Source organism: Cataglyphis hispanica, chromosome 1 (genome assembly GCF_021464435.1).
Source record: "Cataglyphis hispanica isolate Lineage 1 chromosome 1, ULB_Chis1_1.0, whole genome shotgun sequence".
Classification (NCBI taxonomy): domain Eukaryota; kingdom Metazoa; phylum Arthropoda; class Insecta; order Hymenoptera; family Formicidae; genus Cataglyphis; species Cataglyphis hispanica.
In genome coordinates, this window is record NC_065954.1 from 11992322 (window position 1) to 12004253 (window position 11932).

General features: G+C 33.1%; 1 protein-coding gene across 4 annotated transcripts in view; it reads right to left on the reverse strand.

Moving 5' to 3' along the window:
* LOC126852907 (E3 ubiquitin-protein ligase Rnf220-like) overlaps positions 1-11932 on the reverse strand; it is a 149535-nt gene that overhangs the window by 136224 nt on the left and 1379 nt on the right. For 3 of the 4 annotated variants that reach the window (XM_050598312.1, XM_050598397.1, XM_050598229.1), the window contains exons 2-3: positions 8976-9089; positions 4703-5240 (exon numbers count right to left, since the gene is read on the reverse strand). In XM_050598312.1, the coding sequence (XP_050454269.1) occupies positions 4703-5240; positions 8976-9089 (652 nt within the window). The remainder of the gene's footprint in view (positions 1-4702; positions 5241-8975; positions 9090-11932) is intronic. The other variant, XM_050598475.1, reaches the window with a different exon arrangement.

Below are 11932 nucleotides of genomic sequence, written 5' to 3' on the forward strand. Positions count from 1 at the left end.
GCAATTACGCACGTTACACGCAAATTCGATTTTATCCCGCTCGCTCGATTGCTTAACATAGTTGCAGCATCACGTCTGCGAGTATTTATACTATATCTCATTGGCAAAGTGGTACATCAATTCAATACCAGCGACGTACGCGATGTTTCGTTAACGATAAACGTTATTGGCCAATAGTGATTTAGTAGCGGTCGGTGAAAATTCATTCCTATTAAAGAATGATTGACGTAACTGACGTTTATACAGGCTTTTACCCATGACGTACGACAGAGTCGTAACGGTCGCTATACTAACTATTTTCTTCAAGAAGCAATAATTTACGCAATGCGCGATGCACTGTCTCGTTACACGTGTATTAACCCTCTTGACACTTTGATCATTTTTTTGTACTTTTTGTTGATAGCAATGCAGTTTCATATATACATATATATATATATATATACGCTTGCTGCGGAATATGATTTGACATTCTGATTTTTTTATTTCATTATTTATGATATAATAAAAGAATGAAAAGCTTTCTTTTATAACAGTGTTGCATTTACTTCAATATCAATTTATCACTATTCTGAAATTTTATCATTAACTTTCCATTCCTAAAGTAGTTATTTATATGCTATATACATTTATATAATACTCTAAGAATCACATATATGGTATACTTACGTAATTACGTAAATTTTTATCAAATTATATTTTAACAAGAATCTATTCTAGAAAAAAATGTTTTTCCTACATACATGTATATCACAAAGTAATTATGTTAATGTGTTACACATATACATATCATATATATATATATATATACACACATCATGTATAAATTTGACATTTATAAAACATTTTCAAAAAAATTAAAAATAATCTATTGTGTATGTGTGTATGTGTGTTATGACATGATGTTAGATGTTACATATAAGTAAAGATTATGTACAGATTTTTCTTAATACTTAGAAATATAATGATAATGAATAAGCCATGCAAACAATTTTACGTTTTGTTCAAAGATTTCTATTTTAAATTTTCACTACGTGTATTAATCGAGCGACGTGTGCAAAAACGATTCTCGGAGAGATTCGCGAAAAATTGCCTGAACGTAAATACGCAAAACCGAAAAAACGATGTCATACATTCGCGGCGGGTTAAAAATCACGACACTTCCGGTTTACGTTCGCCGTTTCACGACCGTCATCCCTCGTCGAGACACGAGAGAGAAGAGCGCGGCGTTCCTATGTTATATTACTACCGCATATTTATGCGCGCGTAAAAAAATACACGCGCGGATAACGCGTTAATACACGCGCGGCCCTTCGACCATTCGTGTGTCGCGTCCCTATGATGCATCATGCGCTTTTACGTGAATAAGTGCCTTTTTAAAACGACCGCGCATGTTGAAAGCAAATCCTAACATTTTTTTTTTTTATTTTCGAAATTATCAATGATTTTTGATGACCCTTCATCACCTTTTAGATTTTATTTCATAACTTTTCACATTACGCATTCATTTTATATGGGTGCAATTTTGATATAAAAATTGCAAATTCCAAAATGTAATTAAAAACGGCAATAACAATATAAAAATACAAAGTAAAATACAGCGAGGAAAAAATAATAATAGTATGACATTTTCCGATTGTGCACGATGGTTCATCAGAGTTACTACAATAATATCTAAAATAACGTGTAAAAAATTAATCAATTTTTCATTATATATTATTTTTGCATGTTTCAAAAATTATATTCGCATTTATTTTGTATATCTGACATTAAAATCAATCTATAAATATACAAATATAGAAAGATGTATTTTTTTTTTTTTTTTCATTCACTATATATTATATGTCAATTCTTGCGTAGTTCGCGGATAAGTTCGTTTTGCATCTTTGACAAAACTGCAATTGCGATGCTACTGTAGGCGCGGATGAGAGGGACGGAGAATGGCAAAGAGAGGAACGAGAGGAGGGAAGGAGAACATGGATGCGCGGAAATACAGATATTTGCCAGGAAATTGATAACTCGAATAAACTCGTCGCAAAACATTCAAACAGGCTGCCAAACGGTACGATTGCACACTCCAACCTCCGGCTGCGAGCCAAACACCGCATATCCCACCCTCGATAGAACGGCTGTACATAGGTTCGCGGGAGTGATGCGAGTACGACCGATACGACAATACACATATTACATGTCCACCTGTATTCTCCGCACCAGCGAACTGATTACGAACGGATTTGCTGGACGATTTTATTTCGATTTATAGTCGAAGGTTGCCGGCAATTTAAACTGTGATTATCACTAACAGCGATTAGGGAAATTATCATGTCTTGTAATAATCAGATCAATGTGTAAAGATATTTTTTTCATTAAAACACATTTTCAAGTAAAAGAAAAAATATGTATATAATATAATTATTATAAAAAAAACTTTTTAAATTACAATTTTTTTTGTCTCTTTAATAATCGTCACAATTGTGAAATTGTTAAAAGATTGTAAATGTGGATTTGAACTAGAAATGTATATTGCATATCTATTTACTAATAATAAAATTTAGAAACGATAACCATTATTGAAATGATGATAGTCGATTATAGCAACTTGTGGACGCGGTCAAACACACGCGCGTTACAAACGCGAGTCAATATTAACTCGATATTTTTGCCGCGCCATTAGAGTCAAATAAACGCAATGTAAATTGCACGATACAGTCGCGTATGGTTATTTGCCATAAATAGCGATGAAGCACGAGCGCGAGCGTATGTCAACCGCGCGTCTCACGTATACGCGCCCGTTCACGAAGCCGCTCAAAAAGGGGGCGCGAGTGTGTAATGAAAATACCGCACTATAGAGTATAAAATAGCTGTGCGCGCGGCCAATTCGCATAATAGCGTCGACATTCGAGATATCAAACAATATGTTAATAATGTATCCAGCACCGATTCGCGATAGCAATAAATAGTATATCGAAAGGGCTTCGTGAAATCAAAAGAGATTCGATTCAATGACTGGAAATATTTCATCTTTTTATACTTAAAACCACGAATAATCAGAGCAGAAGAGCGATTATAATTCTTACAAAATTTATAAATCTACATTTTTTTACACCGATAAGAAAAAATCGGCATGCGAGATATGATACACACGTGCGCAATAATTTTTGTAATTAAAATTGACTTTTCGCAATTACGCAAGTAATTTTTCGCAATGACTGTTTCCTGTTATTGCGCGACGCAATGCGGCGTGTGTCGCCACAAAGTCGGTATCGACTAATTAGCAACGTGCTAACGTCACCTAAAGCGGTCAAAGGGCATCGTTATCTCCGCGTCGAGGAATACGCAAAAATAAAAAAAAATAAAAAACGGAGCCGAAGGGAGAGATTCTCCGTGTGTCTCTAACCCCTTTTCTCTTTCGCAATCAAACGAAAATTAGCCGATGAAAAGAGAGCGAACTGACCATCGCGCGCTTTTTCGCCGATGGTTAATTTGCACAGAGAGAATTCAGAAATGTATAAAATTTCATCACAAAGATGCTTGGTTCGCCTAATTCTTTTTCTCTTAAAGAAAAGGAAGGAGAGAAAAAAAATATATATAATATATATATATATTGTTATTTCTAATAAAAATGAGAATCAGAAAATAATTTCAAATTATCTAACTTGCACGGTATAAGAAATATTAGTCAGTTTGATAATAAACCTAATAGTATGCTTGTAATAATTATTCTCGTAAAATAGAACTACTCGAACTACTCGAAAAATATATAAACTTCCTTCATATATTTAATGCTCCGGGCAATATAAAGAATTTATATTATTTGTAAATGATAATTTATTTCGGCACTCCAAATCTAGAGAAAGAATACGGAAAAAAGCAAGCGACGGCGTCGCCGCTGAGGGAAAAATGAATGGCTCTATCTTTCGGTAATTAAGATAACAAAGAAAAATAAACAAACGCACGGCAGAAAGAGAAAGAAAGAGGGTGGTCTTTCCGCGCGTTTTCCGGACTGTCCGTGGTGCAGCTGTTACGTCGCCAGGGGCTCAAATAAACGACTTAGGTAGATTAAGCATACAAATCTCGACGATTCTGCTCGTCGTGTAACCAGCCTTAACCCGCTCGTATGTCGGGCTCAACGTGGAAAAATATACAGGGTGTCTACCCCAAGCGCCGATGATTCGAGAAAGATTGCTACTCTTGAACAATATGTTCAAGAATATAGCGCGTGTTTTTTTCGCTTGTCTCTTAAGATATATACATGACGTATGTTCCGAAAGTTTTGGACACGACATCAAGTTTATTCAGGATAGAATGTTTATGATAAAAATCTCCGCAATTATCTTCCAAATAACATCAGTGAAGCTATCTATTGTAAATATCTCAAGAATATTCTAAGATTTTTCTTTTGACTGCGTCAATATATTAAAAATATTATTCCGAATAGAGCCGTGCATAATGGATATTAATATTTCAAATAATAATAAAATTGCATGAAGAGCGAGAAAATTATCAACAGAAATAATCAAGTATTACATATAAGATAGCATATTCATATAATTAAAAATGATATAAGTAGGTAGTATTAAGAATTAACATTAATTAAAAATCACCATAATGTAGTTTATAGATTATATAAAACTGATTATTGTATCGACCATTACTCGCTCAAAAGGAAAAGCAAAAGAACATGCACAAGAGTAACAGTACTCACGTCTGTACGGTCGTCCCTCCTCCGGGGTGGATCGCTCGGTGTTTTCAGATCCGGGTGTGGCGTTGGCGTCACGATCCTCTTCATCGGGAGTTGCACCGCGATTCGGTACGGAACCGGTACCAGCGGTACCAGTAGGTGAGCGGCTCGCGGAACCAGCCGGACTCTGCGGCCCGCCGACTTCCTGGCCTGCCGCGGCGACGGCGGCGGCCGCGGCGGCCGCCGCACCGGAAACGGATACCACTGCGCCACCGCCCGCGCCCGGTAGGGACGTGGGCGAGAACATGTTCGACATGCTTGAGAGCGAGCCGATGCTGGGCAGGCCGCCGTTTCCCGGCACCGCGCCGTTCCCGGTCTCGACCTTGAGGCACTTGCTGGGGGGCGCGAACGCGGACGGCACCAGGGGCCGGAAGCCACCGAAGGGTAGTCTATGGTCGAGCGGGTGCAGGAACTGCGGTGGCAGATGCAGCATGTGATGCAGCCCGTAGCCCAGCGACGCCGCCGTGCTGAAGGGCACCTGCAGATCCTTCGAATCGGTTACCTGAAATAAGCGCGAAGAAAAAAAAATTAGTTAAAGATCGAAAAATTAGTTAAGAAAAAGAACATAATAATAATCGAGCTGAAGGAGCAAGCAAATAATAAATTAAATCAAAAAATGAAACAATTCATGAGAATTTTTAATAAATTAAAGATTGCGTTTCTTTTTTTGGATTTTGAGTTTGATATGTTTATTTTTTTAGTCACATATTCTTTTCGCCTTTTTACGATCTTTAAATTTCTCCTTATTAAAGTTCTCGTAAGTATTGTTTAGTTTTTTGATTTAATATTATTATTCTATTATTTTGTTAGCAAGAAATGATGATAGGACATTTTGACATTTGAATACTCATAAATGCGCGATGCGCATTAAATATTTATATGTAGTTAAAATTTTATTTCTAAATCACGAAAGCGTTATAAGAATTAGTGAAAGAAACATATAATCGTAATAATATATTTTATAAAGAAAGAAGAAAGAGACGCAAGAGCCTTCCCATTACTAGTTCCCAACACACTCAATAATTCTTAATTAATGTTTGTAAAATATTCGCGCATAGATAAAAAGTATATATATAATATATGAAAAATGAAGTTTATCGAAATAAATTATATATTCATTTTTTCAAATTAATAAAGAATTATAAAAAATGATTTATGCCAAATTTTTACTTATCGAGATAATTTATATTAAATACTCTCTACAAATATTAATATGATATATTTAAATATTAAGACATTACATTTCATTTATTAAATTTTATAATCGATTCAAATCATCAATTACAAATAATTTTTTATGTCTTTCTTTAAAATCTAATTTCCTATTTATTTTACTAGTACACTGACATTTGCAGAAGCACTTCTGACGTTCACTCCCGTTTCGAGAAACTACGCATTGTCGAGTTCGATAGTACAAGTTTATTTTATATACGCGATAAGCGAAAAAATGTTTGAAACGCGTAACTAGATAGCTCATTTGCAGCATGTGGGTATTTCCGTGCTTTCAGGTACATATGAATGGCATATAATATCAAAGCAGCGTGGCGGTATACTGTTAATAACGCGAAACCACTGTGTTATAATAATCCGTCAAAACCTGAAGCTCCTCTCCCCTCCCCATACCCCGTGACTCCCCCTGCCCCTTCCATCCCCGTATGTCAGTTGTATCATTCAATTCGCCGTGATTGACGAGTCTATTAAGCCGCATACTGAATGCTCGGTTGAAGCATCTACGCATTGGATTTTGTAACATTTATAATGCCAGAATTATCGGACCGTTATTAAACGTAACTGAAGTAATAACGGTGCGTTGCTTCCTGTGCATCGACTTCTCGGAAAACGATGCGAGTGTGTTTCAATGTTCATTACTGGCACAAGTATGTCACAAAGTAATCATATATAAGTATAATTTCATAAGTAAGCAGAAAATTACTTTTCAAAATCATCATATTTATGTTACATATTTGTTACGTGTTTTCTAAAAATTTAAACGATTTAATTTCAAAAGTGAATTTATTCACACTATTTTCTCTTATTTTATTTTTGATATTTCAGGATTAGACTGTGTAATTGTGTTTATAATCATAAATTTTTTTTAGCGATACGAGACTTTAATATAAACGTTAGAAGATTAGATTAGACAGTTGTGCAATAGTTCGCATAAAATTGTTACAGAGATCACAAATTCATCTGTAAATGCAAAGTATGAAACGTTACCGGTCAATATAAACCGTGCGGCTAAGGGAGCGAAACGGAAGTACAAAATGATTTCATCGGCGAGAATGGACAACCACAGTTTCCGGATAAACATTTCATTCGGTCGATAATGACGCGGGCGATGAGTTACACGCGGGGATATTAGTACGCGCCGCGATTAGTTTATTATTCTTTTATACGGGGAAATGAGGTTCGTGTTCGACGACCCGACATACATGCGGCCGCGGTCCAATCAGTGATTTATTAGATATTCATTATTATTTTAATTGCGGCCCCCGCCCTTTTTTCACGACCGACGCGCGACGCGCGCTGCTTGCATATTTGCAATAATCTTTTATCATTTTTTTTTTTCACTCGCGAGCGGCAAAGCGCGAGCGTATTTTGTCACCATGCCATCGCAATTAGGTTCGCCCCGAAATTATCTCATTTTTTAACGATGCTGAATTTTGATGCAACCGGTTATCTGGCTGTCATTCTCGTTCTACTGCTTTCTATGCCGTATCTACCGTTACGCATATGCACGTGTTTTATCCGGACTCGATTGATGTTCCGCACGTATAAAAAATATTCAAGCGTTTAAAAACACTGTGGAATATACACGCTTATAATTAACCGCAATGCCCATTCGTTAAATGTTTGCGGCAATTACAGTTATGATATAAAGATGTGTGTGATATATAAAATCGTAAAAGAGTTTTGTTATTATCGGGAGTTTAATAATGATATTTTCCGTAATTCGCGTTATCGATTTTGATTGTAATACATAAAATTTACTTTAAAATCACTTGCAAAAAAGTTAATCTGAATTCATATTTTTATGTAATACTTTAATTAGAATATTATATAATTTTTATTAGTAAAAAAAATCCTCCTAAAATTAATAAATATTTCACAAATATATTCCACGAACAATATTTCTAATTAATATTAGCCATATCGTCGATCTCAAATACCGATGAAAATACTTACTGCATCTCTTTGGTAATATAGGCTTTATTTTTCTTTTTTTAATTAATGCTAACTACATGCTATGTATAATGATGATACACAATCTATACATTTTTCTTCACGATCAAAAGATAAAATACATTTATATACTTTTATATTTTTAACAAACAGAAACAATCACATTAATAAATCGTAAATTTTTAATTTGAATTTTTATCTTTTCTTTTCATTTTATAATTATATTAAACAAGCTCTTTAAACAAGCTCTCCTTAAAAGCAATAATTAGGGATATTTTCGAGAAAGAATTCAAAAGAAGATTGCGTATCACTGATTTAACATTATCTGTTATTCAAATACACACATATTCACATTTATATACACACACACACACACACACACACTAACCTTCTATTCATTGCACGCATTAATAATTAGTATGTATACTTGCGTGTATAAAGCGACACAGCATGCAAAGCGGAATAAAAGTAACTCGAGCTATTCGACGCATTTGTTAAAATCAATGCTAACAATTTTTTTTTTTTTTATTTTGTACATATTTTTCAAGAATGTTGTTTTTCTGTCGAATAGTGACATCCGTGTTCGCGTCAAATAAATACGATACACTCGAATTACCGCAATGTAGTTTCATTGCATATGATATAAGCGTGCAAATAAACTCTCTAAATTCTCCGATAAATTCTCATCTACAATGAATTAAAACATTATATAAATTCGAATTTTTTTTTCAATAATATAATTACGCAGCATCTGCGTTATGTAAATTACGATATAATAAATATTGTATCGGATATAACGTGAATCAATATATACATCCAATTAAAATTGAAATGATATGACTTTTGATAATCACATTCATTCACACATAATCACATTTTCTTACAAGAATATAAGAATTTTCAAGTACAAGAAAATCAAAATCTATATTTGAAAAGATTAAATCGCGTTTCAACGCGTTTGGTTGCAGGCAAACAAAATGCAATGTAACTACAAATATAAGTGCAAGCTGATGCGGAAGCTTAGGCGTAAGGGTAAGGACAATGGGACACTAACTTGTGGATTGAAGGGTCTTTGCATTCTCAGGGCCTCAGGCAACCCTCCGGCCTGCGAGAACACTACCAGAGACGGCGGCGGTAGATGATTCGGTACGTACGCAGAATTATCCATCTAAAACATATATCGTCGTTTTCTTCCTTCTACGTGTGTCTCGTCGATTAATCGTTTCCCTATTCTAAATATTCGACGCGAAACAATGACGAGAAACTCGAAAAGAATTTCGTATAAACTAATTGATATAAGTCTCGGAAGCGTGACCGTGAAAAATGATGATCGATTGAAGATACCGATCATGTTTATATCGGTTAATTAGTTTATTAATTGGATTTATAAATTAATCAAACTATTCACGATTTTTATAATTAATTACGGCGGTAAATATGATTATGAATAGACTATTTGACATGTGCAATTTTATGTTTCTCGATCAGTGAATTTTCTTTTCTTTTCAATTTTTCTTATATATTCTTTTAATTTAATTTCTTTTTACACATTTGAAACGTATATAATTATTTTCTCGCGATTTTTCATAGAAGATAAAATTCGATACACCTTCGAGAGCTCTAATCAATGTTTATTAACATTATTAAATTATTTTAATTTCTAATAAAATATTAAAAATTAAATATTAAATATTATTTTAATAAAATAGAGAACTTTTAATTATTAACAAAAAATATTTAATTTTCAAAGTAATGCAAAGTACCCTAATAAAAACTCGTGTAGTTTATATACAACATTAACATATATTATTCTTATTTTTTTCAAAGCGTATAAGCGAGTTTTTTCAAGTACAATGACATTCTAAACTTGTTAAAATTTTTATTCTTCATTCTTTTTTTATGAATTTTCTTTGAATCTTTGTCGAAAATACAAAAATGCGAATTTTTCATTCAAATGATTCAAATGTAAAATTGGATTCAGAAATCACTGATCGAGAAATGAATTCGATAGATTTGCTCGCTCGTCAATGAGAATTACATCGTGGCACATTAATTATATCGATGAGAATTACGTCATGTTTCCTGAGCGAAATGAAATTATAGTCTTATTTAATGATCACTTTGTACACGAAAATAATTTATTAATTAAATGTAAAATAGCAAAGTAAAAATCAATAATTAATGAACAAATCAGTCATATATATATATATATATATATATATATATATATATATATATATATATGTATACATGTATAATCCATTATGGATAGCTCGCTTTTTAGATAAAAGATTATATTTTGAATGTGTAAAGATATACTCCTAAAATCTAATAAAATTTCCAGAATTTTAGATTGCTTACTCTTACGATACGCGTACAATTATTGCGGTTAACTTAAAAAAATTTATTATCAGAAAAATTTAATTATCTTAATTAAATAATATAATCTATAAGATTTTAAGTCATTATAAAAATTCTCTCTATGAATATCTGACATGTCACATTCTTGACAGTCTGTAATTTAAATTAAAAACATTCTAAAGATTTTGAATTCTTCACCGTATTATCAATACGTTAAAATCTATTATTCTAACTTTAAAAATTTTCATTGTTGTTTAAAAATAATAAAAATTACAATTAAAGTGTGCAAAATGCACAAAGATGAGCAATTAAAATACATAGAAAGATTGTAAAATAGGAGAAATATTCAATAATATCGAATATATAACGATTATTCCTGAATTATTCCTGAAAAATGGACAAATACGAGCAAATATCTGCTCACTCGATATTTTCTTTCACAAAACGCGATTTAATGGAACGTATCAGTGTGTCGTGGCATGAGATCGCGGTATACCGTGTGTATCATTAATTATCGCGATTGTCAATTAATCACCGGTGTTGGGTCGGGTGTCGACCCGCCAACAATTTCTGCTACTTCTAACCTTTCAATCAGAAAGCTATCGAATTCGATCCCCGAGTAATTGCGATCGATGCCAGACCACCTTTTCTTTTGTGGCGTGCGATCGAGCGATTGTTCGCCGATTGAAAAGATCGCGTACGACAAACAGCAGTAAATGATAAACGGTGAATATGTCAGCAAGACTGTGTATATAAATTCTCATTTTCAGGCTAGCAATCGAGTTCAGTTACGTGTACGATTAACAAAAGACATTAATTCTTTAATTGTTTTTATCGGTTTATTTATATTGTCTGCAAGATTCGAAACTAATAATATATTGTGAGTATTAATTAACAATTTATTAGCAATATTGCAAAGTATTAAAAGTATTAAAAGTATGTAGATAATAAATTAATATCCAGCACCTTATCATCTTTTGCGTAATATAATAAAGATAATCAAATCGATAACTAATTGAAACTGTTATTTTAGTCAGACACAGATTTCGCGTAAATCCTTTTATCTTCTGCAAATATTGAGAAACGCGCTTATACAATACTTCTATAAACTCTAGTATTTCTGATTTACAAAACATATTGCGTTATAACGTTTGCTATATATTTATAAATATCTGACATCAAATCGTTATATTGTTATGTACACATTGGAAGGTCAATAATATATACATGATCAATGATATATATATATATAGAGAGAGAAATTTTACTAACGTACTTGGCAGCACAAATACATGTCTTCTGTCAATCGTTCGTTAATCGCTGATGATAATCAATTTAAGAAGTATATCTAACGATTGTTAAGAGAAAACTCAATGTAATCAAATATGAAAATTTGAACGATCCGGCGCGTACAAAAAATAAATACTCAAAACAATGTTTTTATATGTTTTTATCCAACCGACAACATCCTTATCGCAGTTACTTCGGATCATATATTTGTTACAACGTTCTATATCAAAACACAATATAAACACAATATGAAACAAAATCCATTTTTTTATACAAAAATTTAGACAATCGATGATATCCTCATCACTATGAATACGACACGTTCGCCACAATATTTGTATTCCAAAATGAGTACATAAA